Source organism: Nicotiana attenuata, unplaced genomic scaffold (assembly GCF_001879085.1).
Source record: "Nicotiana attenuata strain UT unplaced genomic scaffold, NIATTr2, whole genome shotgun sequence".
Lineage (NCBI taxonomy): Eukaryota > Viridiplantae > Streptophyta > Magnoliopsida > Solanales > Solanaceae > Nicotiana > Nicotiana attenuata.
Window position 1 is genome coordinate 1 of NW_017679005.1, and position 18,624 is coordinate 18,624.

General features: G+C 38.9%; 2 protein-coding genes across 2 annotated transcripts; one reads left to right on the forward strand and one right to left on the reverse strand.

Moving 5' to 3' along the window:
• Nucleotides 1-5,448: 5,448 nt before the first annotated feature.
• Nucleotides 5,449-7,484, reverse strand: LOC109221694 (phosphatidylinositol:ceramide inositolphosphotransferase 2-like). The gene is made up of 4 exons (XM_019386160.1): nt 7,243-7,484; nt 7,045-7,134; nt 6,871-6,912; nt 5,449-6,134 (listed from the first exon to the last, which is right to left on the reverse strand). The coding sequence occupies exons 2-4, from the start codon at nt 7,130-7,132 to the stop codon at nt 5,932-5,934; spliced, it is 333 nt and encodes a 110-aa protein (XP_019241705.1). The 5' UTR covers nt 7,133-7,134; nt 7,243-7,484; the 3' UTR covers nt 5,449-5,931.
• Nucleotides 7,485-9,629: 2,145 nt separating this feature from the next.
• Nucleotides 9,630-13,772, forward strand: LOC109221693. Its single transcript, XM_019386159.1, has 4 exons — nt 9,630-9,737; nt 9,835-9,943; nt 11,617-11,800; nt 13,027-13,772. Exons 2-4 carry the CDS (start codon nt 9,872-9,874, stop codon nt 13,599-13,601), a joined length of 831 nt encoding a protein of 276 aa, XP_019241704.1. The 5' UTR covers nt 9,630-9,737; nt 9,835-9,871; the 3' UTR covers nt 13,602-13,772.
• The last annotated feature ends 4,852 nt before the right edge of the window (nt 13,773-18,624 follow it).

Below are 18,624 nucleotides of genomic sequence, written 5' to 3' on the forward strand. Positions count from 1 at the left end.
GTTAAGGTGGGGGTTTGGTTTACTATAAGTTGAATGATGGTGATGAAGATTATTTATATATGATCATTATCCAACTATGGAAGTCACAGAACAAGAAGTTCAGTATTCTGTTTCTGGTTTTCCAGAAAATTTTTGGTTTATTATAAAAACCAAATTTAGTTTTCAAACCAAACAATATAGCATTTGGTTATTGAAAAACTTGCTTGAATCCAAACACTAGTAAAGTGTATAAATTCAACCATACATGTACAGATGCTTAAAATATTTGTTCTTTCATCTACTGACTGATATGCTTTATTTTGGATGTTCCTCCTTCCATAAATGCAGGACTTGTGAAATATGCAATTCGATTGCACACAATGTTGTTGGTCCAAATGACATTGAGTCAGCACAGCAAACAAATGAAGTAAATGCTTTGGCTACAAATGCAGCCCCTGCACAAGTATCAGTGTCTTCAGAATCTCGAACTTGTTTGAATGGCCATCGATTTCTGAACTTCCTTCTAGCTTGTATGGTATTTGCCTTTGTCATCTCTTGGCTCTTCCACTTTAACATCCCCTCATAGTAAACAGTTCATGTGTCGTGAGTAAAGAAAGGCCCGCGAGGGCAATTGAAGGCCTGACATGTGAAGAGAAATATTTATATATTCTTTTCAGACTAGCTTTATAGTACACATACTTACCTACAAGGCAAGCAGGTAAAACCTGCTGTATGTGGTCCCGGGCCCGGGCCTAAATGGGCTAAACGGGCCGGGCTAAACGGGCCTGCTGCTTAGCGGTCCCGGGCTCTGGCGGTCCCGGGCTTCGCGGTCCCGGGATTCGTGGGCTCAACGGGTAGGACCAGCCCGTGACGGGCCTAAGCCCATATGGTCCTGGGCTAAATGGGCCGGGCTCGTGGGCTTAGCGGGCCTAACGGGCTTTTTTTTATTTCCGGGCGTTTTTTTTTAATTTTTTTTATTTAGGGCAATTTCTTGTAAACCATATGTGTATGTATATATATAAATTGCTCTTATGCATGGCTATATAAATATATGTGGTATATATAATATAGAAATCTAATTATTAAAGTGTTTGACGAAAATGTAAAATAACAAATCAATAGTAAAACTAAATTGGCATGCATAATAAATTAATAACAAAGTACAACATGAAGCATAAATACGTCTAATAATTTTAAAATAACACAAATTGTTGAAAAATCTTAAAGACGAATTTGCGGATAAATACCCTCAACACAATACTTTATATGCCTCCTTAAAATGCCTGTGGTACACCCTGAACGAAAATTTAAGACTCTTCCACAGTTCTTGCACTTTAATATTTGGCCTTCTTCATTTTCTTCAAGCACTTCATAGTATTGCGAAACAAATAAGCGCACTCTTTCCGAACGAGGCATGATTTAACTTGAAAATTGAGATTGAGACTTGAAGTCTTGAAAATTGGAGATTGAGAGATTGAGAGAAATTTAGATTGAGAAATGAGTATTGAGTATTGAAATGAAGAAGAGGGAGGGGGGTACTTATAGTGTTAGAGAAGGTTAGTTTTGTAAATTAAAAAAAAAACGGCTATTTGTGCAATTAATATGACCGTTGGTGCTCATTGGGGGTGGGGCCCTCATTTTGAAAAATCTTGTTTTGTAGTATATATAGTACTACTTCTTCATGTATATATAACATATATAGTAGCATCCTCCGCAAGTTCCGCTATCATTTCTTCATAAGCTTCGTCTATCTCCGGTTGTGATTCTGCAAGTCCAAAGTTTCTTCTTTCCGAGCGGATCCAATCTCTGAATAGTACTGATTTTTCCAAGCTCTCCCTTATAGACGCTCTATGATCACCTATTTGAAGTCTTGCTTGACTGAAAGCGCTCTCTGATGCAACTGTTGAAGCTTGAATAGATAAAATATCCCGAGCCATCCTTGCAAGAACCGGAAAATGTTTTTCCCTTGTCTTCCACCATTCCAAAAGATCAAAGGTGCCGTCTGGATTCTCCTTTTCAAGTCCCTGCGACAAATAAACTTGAAGCTCATTTAGATGTGAAGTCTCATCAAAATTATCACCTTGAGAACCCCTAAACTCCGTCCAAGATTTAAGTGCTTGTAGGCCCGCAGCTCTTTTAGATGATTGTGAACTAGACGAAGTAGAGGTTGGAACATTTGGCCTAGCATGATCTAACGCAAGTTGGTAAACATTATAAATTGTTTGCGCATTTATTTTAATTGAGGCTTTTGCCTCTGCAAGTGTAGAAAATTCCTCAACTGAAAGATCTAAAGCCTTATAAATATTTGTGTACCAAAAGTGAGGACCTCCTAATTTTATTGTAGGATTTAACATTGCAGCAACACCATAAATAGGGGGGATAGGGAAAAAATATTTTTTAAACTTTTCTTTCATTGCATTTATAGCAAGTTGATAAATTTCCCCACCCTCCGAAAATTCAACAAACAAATCACATAGTGCTGCAATATAAACTAAACAATTTGAAATAGTAGGATAATATTGTCCAGAAAATGCATTTGTAGCAATTTGAAAATGTTCTAAAAAATCTATAAGAATTTTGACATTCGTCCAATCTTGATTTGTAAGGATTTCATCATCATCCTCACCACCAACACGAGCATTAAACGTTGCATTAATTGGGTTTCTATATTCATATGCAACTACTAAACTTTCGTACATATAATTCCATCTAGTTGGACAAGGTTTAGGAACCTTTCTTTCTCTAAGGCCAAATTCATCACATTTTTTAAAATACTCTCTAAGTCTACTTCTACGGTTTGAATAAAAAAGCCAATTAAGAGCCATTCTAACCTTTTCAATTTCTAAATTTAAAATTCTCATACCATCACCGACGATTAAATGGTAAATGTGACAAATACATCTCACATGGAAACAATTACTAAATGCAGGATTTAGTGTTGTTGTAAGTATGCCTATAGCACTAGTGTTACTAGAAGCATTATCCATAGAAATTGCCATTATTTTATCTCTAATGCAAAAATATCTACAAATATCTGCAACGGTGTTAGCAATAAACTTACCTGTGTGACGTGAATTAATTATTCTATACGCAATAATGCGTTTTTGCATTATCCACTCCTCGTCTATCCAATGACTTGTAACAGTTAGATAATCACAGTCATTATTACTTCTACCAATATCAATAGTAATAGAAATCCGATTAGTTATATGAGTAAATAAATACCGCAAATATTGTTCATATTCATGTTTATATTTATAAATATCGCTCTTAACTGTTGCGCGAGGCCAACCTTTATAAGTAGGATTAAAAACTTTTCTAATATAATGCACAAAATTAGGGTTAGAAGGAAAAGTATATGGTAAGCACATAACAGTAACCATCTTTGCTAATTCTTCACGATCTTTATTAGGATCGTAATATAAAATACCACCGGTCACAGTGTTAATTCTTGGTTGAACTAGATTTGAACCTGTACTAGGGTTAACCGCAGTATCTACACTTGTCCCCTCTTGCTGCGCTTTCATTTGTAAATATTTAACTTTATCTCTAGGGTGTGTTTGTATGTGCCTAGCCAAACTACCCGTACCGCTACGGTCTCCAGTATATTTATGCGCCAGCAATTTCCCACAAGTTTTACACCTAGCCTTATTTTGTTCTCTTACTTGAGTAAAAAAATTCCAAACTAATGATGTTTCTAGGCGTTTAGAAGGTTGTCTATTAAAAGTAGGGGTTTCTACAGGTGGGTCGGGCGGGGCATCAGTTGGGTTATTAACAGGACTAGTAGGTGAATCATCTAAATCCGGTTGGGTTTCATCTACATCCTCATTTTCCTCATCATTTTCTAAGATAGTTTGATTAGGATAAAGAGCATTCATAACTTCTTCATTTAATTGTTCACCTTGTGCAACATTATGGCAAAATTCACTATCGGAAAATTGAAAACAAGGGTTATCACTATCAAGAATAATAGGAGCAGCAGGGCGGGTAATAGGTCTGGGTCGGGGAGCCGGGGGAAGGGTAATACGTTGGAGACTACTTTCATCAATTTTAGCTTTTCCCTTACCACCAAACATTTTTTTCAAAGAAAATGCCATATTAATTACAATTATGCAAACTAAACACACAAAAATATATTCTTAAAAGTTAAGAGTTGGAACGAGTTTACCGAATTGCCGAACAACTTCTTGAAAATTGAAAATCGTTGAAGACTTGAAGACTTGAATACTTCATTTCACCAACTTCACAATTTTTCACGAAATTGCAATAATAAAATAATCAATTATAGAAGAGAAATTAGATATAGATTGAGAGAGATTGAGATAGATTGATGGATTGGTGAGTAAATGAAAGAATGAGGGGGTATTTATAGTTGAGAATTGGGGAAAAGTGTAATTATATAAAGTTTGGGGTTAAAATAAAGTTTGGGGGCCAAATGGCTATTTTTTAAAGTTCCAAACGGTTGAAAATTAAAGGCCAACGGCTAGATTTTAAAATCTGACCGTTTAAATTTTTTTTTTTAAAAAATAGCCGTTGGAGCCCGTTAGGACCGTTAGGCCCGGTTGAACCGGCCCAGGACTGCCTGCCGGTCCCGGGCTTAGCGGTCCCGATCTCGTGGGCCTCGTGTACAAGACCGGCCCGTCATGGGCTTCCTACCCATTCAGGGACCGGCCCACCAGGACCGTTTAGCCCGTTAGGACCGCGGGCCCGGTCCGGTCCCGGTCCCAGACCGGCCCACCAAACAGCCTTAACCTCGACACATCTCAAAAATGGGAGATCTCCACCAAGAAAACCTGGAGAAGTGCCCAACACTTCAACGGTAAGTCCCCATTTTCGGAGATTTAGTATAGATCTTTTCCTTTTGAAATATCCTCTTTCATGTGGAGGTTGATAAGTTCTAAATCGCATTACATGATATGATATTCTGATATGGAATTATAATCGTCAAAATGTGTTTGTTGTATGCAACCAAAGTACAAATATGTGGAGCATGTCCTCATAGACGATGAGGTTTCTCGAAGGATTTGGACATATTTTTCTCTGATCTACTAGATCCAATGTAACAGAATGTCACTGGTATGTGTTACCAATAAATGGTGGGGATGTGAGCCTAAAAATAAGTTGTTTTGGCTGAATTTGAAGGTAAACCCCTCATAACAATCTGTACATTAATAATTACTGCATAACAATCCTCACATTCTTATTCACCTCATAAACAATCTCTACATTATAATCCCAACATAACAAGTATGTGAACCAAAGGACACCAAAATGTAGACATGCGCTACCGTGTGTCTATAGAAAGAGAGCATTGCGACAACCAAATGCTGCTAGAAGAGCAAGAAGTTTCATGTCTAGTACAATAGATAACTAGGTAGTGTTGTGATTCAAACATTTCCTAATGCTGTTATCTCCAACTAATCGATGGCTAGACTAACATTATGAAAAATAAAGTGCCAGATGTTCACGGAGTACAAAATGAAAGATAGTTTATTGAGTGAAAAAGATGGAATTCCATTATACATTTGATGCCATTACTTTTAACCGTAGTCTCAGTCTCCATGGAGATATCAAAAGCATTGACCTGACCTTGGTTTTGTATTCCTACGCTATAGACCAAAATTACTGGACTTGGACGAACACCAGTTATCATTTTCCAAACCAACCTTGCAATGATATTGAAACAGAAGTGCCTTTCACCAGCTTCTTAGTTGCACTCCATGTATTGTCTATACACGATTGCGGATCCAGAAAATTCAATAAGGGTGATCAAAATTTGAACATCCTTTGCCAGTATGCTACGCAAGGGTGTTCAAAGTCTATTTCTTTTATCAATAACAAGTAATGTATAATATAATTTTTTGGTGAAGGGTGTTCAGTTACTACTCTTGGCCACACATAGCTTCGCCCCAGACTGTGCTCCCATCTACACACAATCCAGAACGCAATTCTCTATATCCATTCTGCAGGATCTCCAGAATTTCCATGCAGAAATTTGTGATTCTCTTCCTTAGTTTTGCTATCCTTGCTCAGTGGTAGAAACAACGCTGCACTAGTGCGGTCAGGCAGTACTGGAAGAAAGAACTCAGTGCTTAGTAGGTCCAGGCCGATGTATGTAGTGAACCCCTCGAGCAGCAAGTCCATGTATATATGTACTGAAGAAAGAAGGGACATTTACATTTTACAACATGCATGGTAGGTCTAACAAAAACACTAAGGTCATGAAGAAAAACAATTAAGGAGAAACTGAAAGGGAAATGAGGTATCGAATATGACTATGACAAATAGTAGCCAGGAACACTTTCAACAGCAGCTAAATATAAAAAAAGAATAAAAATCACAAATTACATCGTTCAATAAGAAATTTAAGAAAATGCAAAATTTGATGGCTCAAAATTCTGCTGCTTTCCCCCCTCCCCCTCGCTTCCCCTAGACACAGAAGAAAAGAACACAGAAAGTATAGAAGAAAGGAACACACGACTTTAGGAAAATATTCAGAGTGAAGTGACTGCAAACAAGATTCAAAAATGTGAAAACTATTAAAGCTTAACCTGAACTTATAATTCTTTAAAGCATATAAGTCATAATTTTGCAAAGAAGTAAAAAAAAAAAAAAAAAAAAAAGATGATTAACATCCTTATTGAAAAGAATCAAGGCACAAACTCTGATCAAGAACTCCTAGAATCTTCAGCTAAAACCAATGCACCCCCACATAGAAAAAATAATTCCTTTCCATGTCACACCCCTACATACAACAAAAACAACCATTATGCCTAACTGGGCATAAATTCCATGCCCCAGCCTAAATGGGCAGCCCGGTGCACTAACCTCCCGCTATGTGCGGGTCCGGGGAAGTGTCGGACCACAATGGTCTATTGTACGCAGTCTTACCCTGTATTTTTTTGCAAGAGGCTATTTCCACGGCTCGAACACCTGGTCACATAGCAGCAACTTTACGTGTTACGCCAAGGCTATCTTCATGCCGCAGTCCAAATGGTGCAAGAAAAAATTGGTGAAACGATACAGAAATCAAAAACAGAAAATTGAGGGTTGATCAATATAAACCTGAAATGTCAAACCGCCAAAAATATACTTCCAATTCTCCGCAAGAAGACTGATTTCTGTTGCAGTCTCTGCACATACTCTCTTCCATAGCTGCCCTCAATAACAATAACATAAAACAAAAATTAAGAATTTTCTGAAGCAATAGCAAGAAAGAAAAAGGAGAGTTCCAAACTTGAAGAAATGAAGTAAAAGACTAACCTTTGAAGCCTCACGACTAACGTAAAACGACATCGCTCTGCTATGTTACCACCAAAGTGTCATATTACATTACAAAACCAATTATGAAAGTCAACATGGTTCATCCTAAATCATAGTACGTACCTTCTTTATTCTCACACAATTCTATTATAACAACCTAAATTTCAATCTGATTGCTAGCCTAAACATAACTTTAATCTCAGTATTTTTGTGAAGATTGAATTTTCATGCTATGTGTTATAAGCGTGTGTGATGTAATTATATATAGTATCTAAAAAATTATATAGAGTATCTACTTTATTGGAGTTCGATTAGTCTCTACTAAAACGCGAGTTGGACACGGAGCGGCAATTGAAAGAAAAGAGGGGAAATTTTAAAATAATGGAAAGAACGATTCAAGCCACAAATGGACAATTTTGTCTTTTGTTGTTGATTTTGCTGTACTTATTGCTCTTTTTGAAATCAATATCCGAATTTAATCCGTATTAAGTAGAGTAGCAACTAAGGAACAAGTAGCATAAGCCACTACTACGCCAGCGAGGCACTAAGAACGGGTTGCTAGCAGAGGAGGATTTAGGGGCGGAAGGGTGTTCACCCAACCCCTTTGCCGAAAAATTACACTTTATATGTAAGGTAAAATTTATTATATACCTTTATATATTAGGTTTTAAAGTCCCTTGACATAGCCTAAAAACATAGCGTAGTGGTTAAGAAGGTTCAAAACCTTTGTAAGATCATTGGTTCTATTCCCACCCACTACCACAACCTTTTTAACTTTTTCCTTTTTTTTTTTAATGTTCTTGGCGGTAATTCTGCCTCCGCCACGGGTTGGTAAGCCCAAATGAGTCCATTCTCTGCCCTTACTTCAACAACTCTTCAACTAATAGTAAGGAACAAATTCAGCTAAAATAGTAAAACTCGTTCAATTCGTCTAGACTTGGAGGGGTTAACTCTGGCTAGGTATATGATATATATATATATATATATATATATATATATATATATATATATATATATATATATATATATATATATATATATGGGTCAATTTAAAGCTGCACTTCGTAAGATNCTTTTAAGCCATTTTGTAGTGTTTGGATAAAGTAAAAAAGTACTTTTAAGCACTTGTTTTTAAGCTAAAATGACAAAAACAAGCCAAAAGCCAAAAGTTAGAATTCCTAACTTATGGCTTAAAAGCTATTTTGGCTTAAAAGTCACTTAAAACAAGCTCATCCAAACAGGCTCTAAGAGTACTCCAAATTTACTTACAAGAATTCAGATTACATATTAGCTATACATAGATATAACCAGCACCTACACCTACTCCATGACTAGAGGCGGCGAACATGCGGATCGGGTCGGATATAAGCGGGTCAGAAACGGATAATTTTAAAAATTGAATAAATTATTCGACCCGGCCCGTATTTGAGACGGATAAAAAATGGGTTATCCGGCGAATAATATAAATATCCATATTATCCATGGCTTCTTGAATATGATGACTTATGAGAGAATTCCTAGTCTTCCAAACTCGAGGTATCCCGATTTGAGGCTTTACAAATATAAAAGTTAAACACATTAGTTATCCATTGGTTATCCGATCCATTTGGTTAACCATTTTCTAAGTGGATAATATGGTTCTTATCCATATTCGACCCGTTTTTAAATGGTTCATTATCCAACCCATTTGTTGATGGATAATATGGGTGGATAAGTGTTTTCTTTTAACCATTTTGTCACCTCTATCCATGAACGTGGATCACCTACTCCATGACTGTGGATCACTATTATTATAGGGTGACTTTCACTAATAGGATCATTTGATGCCGTTTAAAGTATGACCCCGTTAAGAAAAGTCTTGTGAAAGTAACATCAGGCCAGGGTTTTGGGGAGCTCTCGTGACAATGATAAGAATTTTTCATATGATAATCACTAGGATTTTTCAGCATTGTGGCTGAAATCCTAATGATCACCATAATTATATGTTAAGGAAAATTTCTTGCGATTGCATGATTGATCTCAAAATTCTGACCAGTATGCTTCAAAATTCTAGCTGAAGGCTATTCTCTTAAGACTTTTTTTTAACGGGGTCAAAATTTAAAGGATGATCCTAAAAAGGTTCATAAGCTTCATACATGAATTAACGCAAATAGCTGTCCACTTAATCTCTTAAACTAAAAATAGCCAGCGAATATATAATAAACGTATAATTCATGTATAATATATATATAATTAGGTATAATCTATGTATACCGGCTAGAAACCTTGAATCTGACAGGCTATTTGTGTAACAATCGTCCAGCCCAGCCCAGCCCACTTAAAGAGTACTTTTTCATAAGCCCAACTACCAGTTTCAATCCACTGAGGTTTTGTGTCAGTGTCTTGTTCCCGATTTCGTGACCTTCCCAGAGATATAAAGTCAAAACACCTTCCTTATCATAGCGATACTCTGTACAAAGATAGAGCTCCGTCCTCTTCGACCAAATATTCGACAGGTAAATTAAATCTCCGTTCTAAATTCTTCTTGTAGTTTTTCAATGAGATATGTCTATATTAACCGATGATTTGTTGTCTTTGTTGGTGCATATACAGAGTTGAGCAGTTTATGACTTGAATTGTAATATTAGCAATGGAGGTGGCTTCCAATTTCCAAACATTGTCTTTCGGACCTCGAATCAGTCGACCTCACTACCTCAATATTGTGAGTTTTTGTAACATTTCTCGCCCTGTTACGTTTAAATTTTCTTGCTGGCTAATTTCTTTTTTTTGAGTAGTGGGGTTGTCTAAAGGGTTTTGCTGTGCTAAAGAAAAATGTTGGGAGCTTAAGTTCACAAGCTGAGCAATTTTATAGTTTTTGGTTCCTAATGCTTGTTTAGGATTTTTCTTTTTTTCATTCCCAGGGTGTTGAATTTTAACGGGAAATTTACTTTTGAGGGATCTTAGTTTTTTCCTCTTATGTTTTGGACTTAGTCGTTTATACACAAACTTAATGGAATACCTTCGGAATAGAGAGCATTGATAGCTTGGTCTAATGTTAATAAAATCAACCAGTCATCTGGAAATAATATTTTTCTATTCCATGAATAATTTTTTCAAAGAGGTATGTGATTTTGATCTCCAAGTATTTTCGTGTGTACACCTTGTTTCAGGTTCTTGGCACGATTCCCATTTACACTTAAGACAGTTCATAACCTTGATAATCAACTGGCAAATTTCTTCGGCATTTCGATTGATTATGGGTTCCTTTTTCTTTTTGGTCATTGAATATTTGATCGGTTGACAGTTCTTTTATCCAACAACAAATCACATGCTTCCACATTTGTTCTAGTTCTCCTCGGATTGCTGCTCCCTTTCCCTTCTTTTTTCATCACTCTTTCCCTCTTTTTTGTCTCCTTCCCTGTTCTTGTTTCCTTCTCATCTTGTTCCGGATCATTAGCTAATAGACACTGACACATGTACTGTATAAAAGGGATAACGTGATTGCTGAATTTGCAAGGAATTGAATGGATGATTTAGAGCTTGGGATACTAATTGTTAATAGTTGTGCATCAAGTCATAAGGGTATATGCAGAGGTTGTGGAAGTGTAGTTTTTGAAAAACTAATGAGTTTAGGTGGAAACGGGTTGTAGAGGTAGTGGTGGTGAAGGTATGAATGTGGTGTAAAGCTGTTACTGCACCGAAGGAAGTCTAAAGGTCCTAAAGTAAATTTCTTTTGATAGGTAATAATTTTCCAAAGCTGAAGGGAAGGGCCCATAATTGGGGAATATAATCTTTTGCTCCGGTGGGAAGTGTCCTTGGTAGTTATTGTTTATCCTTTGCTACTCATATAAAGTTTTGTTACTAAATATGGTAGGTCTGAGATTTGTGTTTCATCTACTTCTGTTTGGTAGTCATGCTGTTTCTCTTCCTGTAGCCTTGTTGTGCTGCTGTCGCTGTTTCTGTTTTTGCACTCTAATCTTTCTATCGTTGGAAGTTCGAATACACTTAAATCCTAAGCTTTTCTTTCATCATTTTGCTGATTAAGAGCTCATAAGCCCCTCATCTTCATTAGCTATATTATATTGTAATCAGTTTAGCCACCAAATGTGTTCCTCTGGGCTGCTGGGGCATTAGCACCAGAGTGAGTGGAGATGAAAATTTGGTTGGGGTACAGGGAGAAAGCTTAGCAGTAGTCTTGTTACCGTACTATGAGGATTGTAGTTGAAATTTCCAAAAATAATGGAATTGTCTTCAATTGTGCAGTTGTCAGTAGTCTCAGTTTTCTTCTTCTATTACTATTATTAGTTTTATTCTGGTATGGTTAAATGTTTGATGAACCACAATCTTGGCAAAATTTGATATGTATTTAATTTCGTAACCAACTTTCAATTGTAGGGACGCATTGAGTTCAGAGGGCACATAGCTTCAGCTCATTCCAACATCAATGGTGTTCAGATCGATCACTGCCTTGCTTCACATTTTCAAATGCAATTCAATGCAGTTTCAGCTGGCAGAAATAAGATAGGGTCTGCATATTTGCCTGGACGATGTGCTTTTGATTTAAAATTTGGAAATTTTAGTAAGTTCTCCTTGCTTAGCTTGAAGATATTCAAAAAGTATGACTTACCTCTCAAAGGAAAGTTATTTACAAATCGGATTGATGAATGCATTAATTGTTCATTATCTTCTACATCCCTTTATAGATGCTTGTTTGCCTGCTGATGTAACTATTGTCTGATGCGGATCTTCTTGGGTAGAGTTGCAGTTCACATTGTGCTGTTGCTCTCTTTGGTTTATAAGTTCATATTGGGATTATATGGTTAACAATGTCTACATTTGTTCTTTTAATGAATAATTTATGTAAAACTTTTGCTTTTGAGTGTTTGATATAAATCATTTTAATTTATCATTGTTTTAGTGGTGGGTCTCTGGTAATAGTATGATTTTATATTATTTGCTCTTTTTTTGTACTTTGCTGTGACTTTAAATAGACAAGATATGGAACACTCAATGTGGTATTGTTAATGCAGTGTAATTACAAAATAGTGTAAACTTGTGATTTTCACCAGAAAAAAGCAGTTCCTTTTAAGGTTTATTTCTTGTTAAGCGTGCTTTGGTATCTTCCATGAAGATGAACACATACATTAATGAGGAGGAACTTTTGCACTTAAGGATGGGAAGCTTTGATGTCGAATTCTACTCAGTTGAGATTGTGTAATCTTCTTGAAATTTTCTTTACCTTAATCGGAACTTTATATTTATTTAGTTAAGAAATGGAAATAGTCTGCCCTTCACTTGCTTCTGTTTTCTCTGTATCATGTAGAGGTTAGGACCTCTATCTAAGATATTAGGAAATCTCTCTTGTGTAAGCAAGCAACCGATTCCTTGGAAAAAGAAATAAGTCAGCTAAACCCTATCTTGTCCATTTTAAGTATTGTGCTTCTGATCTATGTTACTCGGACTCTTCAAAAATGCCGTCGGGTGCGTGTCGGATCCTCCAAAAGTAGTGGATTTTTGGAGGATCCGACATGGGCGAGGCAACATTTTTGAAGAGTCCGAGCAACATAGCTTCTGATTCTTCCTGACAGTACTTTACTCCTTATCAGTTGTCTCAAAGTGCACGTTTGCAAAATTCCTAGAGGCCAGTTTCTTAGACAAGTCTTGATATTAGTGTTACATGCAGCATGTCTCATACCTGCCAAGTGTGTTACATCTGTTCAATTTTTTCTTTTTAATTTTTTATTTACTTCAATATCTTCTCTCCTAAGCTGTAAAAACATCTAATTGTGTATTTATTCAGAACAGCACCTTTTAGGCAAGGTTCCCATACACATTCACTGAGACCATGCCGCGTCATGAGTGAGGATTCGGAAGGAACTTTGAGCGGTGAAAACATCTTGCTAGATGAGGAAACCTTGGCGCAGGATTTAAAGAATGCTATTAAAGAGGAGAACTATGCCCGAGCAGCAAAAATTAGGGATAGCCTCCGGCTTCTCCAGGAGGACAGTAAGGCATCCGTGCTAGCAGCAAATGCTCGCTTTTACAACTCTTTCAAACATGGAGACTTAGCTGCAATGCAAACCCTCTGGTCAAAGGGTGAGAATGTCTGCGTCGTGCACCCTGGTGTTAGTGGCATAACTGGCTATGATCTCGTAATGGGAAGCTGGGAGTTCGTATGGGCAGAATATGATTTTCCACTTGATATCGAGATCAGGGATGTTCAAGTTCATGTTAGAGGTGATATCGGATACGTTACATGCATTGAAATGGTCAGAACCAAAGGCAGCAGCTGGGGAAAACAATTTGCTACAAATGTTTTCGAGAAGGTTAATGGGCAATGGTTTATGTGTATTCATCATGCATCGTATATCGACTTGTAAAATGTGATGAACAATAAAGCTGTTGTAGAGGTTGTGGAGATTGAATGAGTATTTTAGGAGCTGAAGTCTTGAAATCTGGGTGCAGAAATTTTGTAGTTTTGCTTCTATTATAGGTATTGATGACCTATTATTATTAATGAATTATAATACTAGTACTAGTATGTCCATGAAGTATCAAATTGCTTAAAATATGTAATTTATTTCTTCGAATCTGGATTTCCAACTTTTTCCACTTGACGGATGACTTGAAAATAGCATATTTTTTTAAATACATTTCATTCAGTCTTCTAGTGAAAAATGAACTTCCAAAACTTTTAAATTTTTTATTCGTTGTATAAATAAAATTAAAAGTTAAACATTTTATATGTTGAATGAATAAAATTATAAGTAACATTTATAATAAAATTATTAAAAAATAATGGTTTTTGATTTATTGATTTAGTTGGTGTTTGGACATAAGAATTATGAAATTCCGAAAAAAGTGAATTGTTTTTCAAACTGAAAATGGTATTTGAAAATTAGAGTTGTGTTTGGGTATGAATACAATTTGGAGTTGTTTTTGAATTTTTACGAATGCTTTGAAGTGAAATTCGGAATTTGAAAAATTCTAAAAAGCTGATATTCCAAAATTCCACGTTGATTGTGAAAAAAGTGAATTTTTTTTTTAAAAAAAGGAATCTTTTTTTATGGCCAAACGGGCCCTTAGTTATTTGAAATATAACTTTTTACTTGTATCTCTAGAAAATTTCTTATTTCAGTATCTTCACGCCTTGGCCCGATTTCATATCTTAGGTATTCGGAGCAACTTTATTAAAGTTACTTTTGCTCATAATTTTGTGTCTTTAGTCGAAGCTATTTCTTGGCACTGGTAGGTAAATACCTATAAAGGTTGCGGAACTGATTTAAGATGCTGCTCTAAAGTTTCCACATCACCATTCAAAAGAAGTTACAAGAATTTCTTTAAGAATATTATACTCAATATTTATACCACCAATTAGTGGAAAATCACACCATACAGTAATAAAGAGAATATATTGACACTATCTATACACACGTTTTTACTTTGTTAAAGTAAATAAGTTTACTACAAGCTACTACTAAGAAAGTAAACAATTTCTAAGCATGTTAGAAGATAATTATATGTAACTTTTACCCCCTAAAATAAAAAATTATAGGTAACTGTTTATACTATATAAAATTAGTTATCTGAAAAATAAGACAGGCTATTGTTTGACTCAAAAGTTAGCAATATACTTTGTAAGCTAGAAAACAATCAAAAGTAAGAAAAGGGTAAATCGTAATCAAATATAATAAACCTAGAGATGCAAAGATGATATTATTGTTGTAGATCTAGTATTGCAAAGTGATAATATGAACTCAATAAGATATGTTCGTTTGAGGTAGAGATAGAGAGAGAAAGCCAGAAAATGAGAGAGTTGTATTAGATCTGAGTCCCCCTTTACAATGTGAAGGTCTCCTTTATATAATAAGAGACCTTCCTCGAAAGAATTAAAAAGTTACAAAGACAGGTAACGTCTCCCTAGTGAAGACACTGAGTCCTAAACGATGTCGCTTTTGTCCTCACGTCCGAGTCGTACCCGCTACGTTAGTCGGCGTACACTCACTGGGCGTACCCACTGGCGTAGAGATGCTGAGGGTCAAATTTGACCCTATACAGTTAGTCCCTCCGCTCGTTGGAGACGCATTCGGTGGGCGTCTTCGATGAGCGGAAATGCGAACCTCGGCTTAGGAGAATTTGACCTCGACCAGGGGCGGCAATATGAATGAGGTGAAATATATGATGTTGTTGAGCCACTGACGCGCGGCTTCCTTTTTGGGATGACGTCATCGCCTGTATGCATCATTATTATATTTGCCCCCGAGGCGGTTCAGAGGATGATGTGACATTTTGGCTTCCCGGGCACGTTTTGAATCACGACTCTTCGATTTCTGCGCAACTTATCCCTATAAGTAGGAGAGAGGTTCGATTCGATTCAACTTTCAAGCCTTCGAAAAGCATTTTCTGATTTACTCCTTTGTCTTTCTTTCCTGTAACCGTTATTTCATGAGGGACTCTCCCACTTCTGTTGAAACCACACTTCCTATCGTCAGTGTTTCGTTTCTTACGTAGTGTAATCATGACGAAACGTGGACAGAGTAGTAAAAAGGCCAAAGATAATGCGGTTCCGCCATCTTCCGGTGGCGAAGGGGAAAAGGCGGAGAAGGCCCTTGTTCCTCTCAGTGTAGACAACGTCCTTCCGAAGGAGATGCATATTCGCAGGGATTTTCCAACTAAAAGCCCAGACCTTCCCTGGGAGCACAGCGTTTTATTACAATCCCATTTAGATGATCTTCGAGAGACGCACCATATTCCGGACCACGTGGAAATGGTTCCGGCCGGGACGGATTATGCCAATGTGCACCGGCCTGGATATTGCACATTCTATGAGTACCCGTTCTTGATCGGTTACAATCTTCCAATCTACCCTCTGATGGAGGAGCTTTGCCGTTTTTACAATGTGTGTCCGGCTCAGCTCACTCCTTACACCTTGAAGGTGTGCCGTATTATGACCACTTATGCGGCCAGGGCTGAGTGCAGCGTCTCGGTCCACCACCTCTTACAGTTATTCAGCCCTGGTTACCTGAGGGGTACCATGCTGCAGTTAAAAAGTCGTGGCACAAGGGGCTTGGTTGTTAAAGCCGATGATAAGCCCAACCGCCGTTTTTGGCGTAAATATTTCTACATCAGGACGGAACACCTGGTGTCGAATCCCGAAGGGTTCCCGGAAAGATGGAGTCCAGAACGTAAGTATTTCTACTCGTAGAATTCAGGACTGCTTGCGCTTTTGACCATACGACCATTGTGATTTCTTTGCTTTTTTCCTTTTTTTATTCGCAGCGAGGGCTTTTTTTTCTCCACCCCAGTTCACTGATGACATTAAATCATGGGTGGAAAGAATAATACCTTATGCGGAGGAATGCCGTACCTGGGCTGCATTTCTTCAACGGTACGACCCGTCAGGTAATTCGTTGGCTACGATTTGGGAGTTCCCTACGTTCTTGTTACCTGACTTATTCGCGTTGGCAGGTCGGAGCGCCCCTAAGAAGAAGAAAAAGAACGTCGTCACCTCACCTGGGGCGGGGACTGATTCTGAAGACGGATACATACCCTGTGGTTCGCCTAGTGATGGTGCTGCGGAGGTTCCTCAACCGCTGCCCGTGGCGGCGTCCACGAGGGGAGCGACTCCTTCAATGCCATCCCCACGGGCTGTGGAGGAGACTTCTAAGAGCGAGGAGCCGCCGGAAAGGAAAAGACGTCGGTTGATAACCGGCAAGGGGATAGCCACAGAGGACGAGGGGCGAGCGAGCCCCATCGAGAGTCAAGGCCAATTTTTATGGCAGATGCCATCCGTTCCGGGAGGTCGGCTCCCCAAGGGGGGGCGGCTCTCGACGCCGGCCCAACACGCATTCCGGAGAGCGGCTCGTCGGCTGCTGTTGGAGAAGCGGGTGATGATACCGAGAGGGTGGGCCCTAAGGCCGCCCAGGCGGATGCAGATGCGTTAACGCGGGGTCCGGCCCGTGTGGGGATGACGGCAGGTAGATCCAACCGCCGAATTCTGATCCCAGGAGGGTATAACCTGTTGCAACACAGCGAGCAGGCCGCAACGGATATGACCTTGCTATGTGCGGCCGCTGAGCGTGAAATGTTAAAAGGGGTTAGCGACGGGGAACTATCCCGGAGGGTTGCCGGCGCGGCCTTGCTGGTATTTTTCGATTTTCTTCATGTACCGTAAAGTAAATTTTGATGCACACTGACTTGCCTTTCCTCCTTTTCCTCTTTTTTAGACTCTCATCTTGGAGGTAGAGAGGGGGCGGCGAGCGCAAAGGAAGGCAGCCACTTTTAACAAGGTGGTAAAGAAATATCGGCGGTGCCGTGTCAAGCATCAGGCGCTGGCGGACCTACCTAAGCAGTACCCGGAATTTCGGGTTTTCCGTGAGGGTTTGGAGCAGTCGGAGGCCCAACTGAAAGGGAGGGTGGCCGAGTTGGAGCAGATCGACGAGCAGCTGATGACCGCCCTGGCTCGGAACATTGAGCTGGAGACTCTTCTCCAGTCTAAGGAAGAAGAGTTGGAGGTTGGCCGTGGGGTAGCGGCGGAAGCTGCTGATTTGCGGATCAAGGTTGCCGCTATGACCACCAAACTCGATGCCAAGGCGACTGAGATTGAAGTCCTTAAGCGGACTGTTGCACCAAGGCCTGATGAGGATGCGCATCGTGAGGCGCATGACATGTGGGTGTACGCCGAGGCCAGATTGGTCGTATTCGAGGAGTTCTTATCTGCGGGTCGAGCTACTGAGGCGGAGGTTCAAGAGCAACGGCGCATAGCCCGTGTCGCCCGTGAAGCTTGTGGGTATAGTTCTGATTCCCCGAACCGGGCGGGCTATAACTCCGAAGACGTCAACCGTCTAGAATCCGGCTCTTGGGTCTCTACGGCCTATCAGGCCAAGGACGACGGTGGACGAGATGACGATCCGACGGGGGGCGGTGAACAGAATGGCGAAGCCCCTTAGGACTTGTATTCATTTTGTTTTGCTGTATTTGGAGACGTAAATGGGTCCTTTTGTACATGTATTTTTGGATGATAATGGAAGTTGTACTTTTGCTGTTATTCTTTTCTTTTTGTACCTTTTATTTTCGGCCTTTATATTGTTGATGGCCTTATCCGTGTGCGCAACTTCGACTATCGTCGAGTTACTCGCTCATAGTCGAGCTGGGTCGACTTATCGGCGTCGATGGCCTTAGCCATTATACCGTTGATGGCCTTATCCGTGTGCGTAACTTCGACTGTCATCGAGTTACTTGCCGTCGTAATCGAGCTGGGTCGACTTATCGGCGTCGATGGCTTTCGCCATAATATCATATATGGCCTTAGCCATGTACGTGACTTCGACTGTCGTCGAGTTATTTGTCGTCATAGTCGAGCTAGGTCGACTTATCGACGTCGATGGCCTTAGCCATAATATA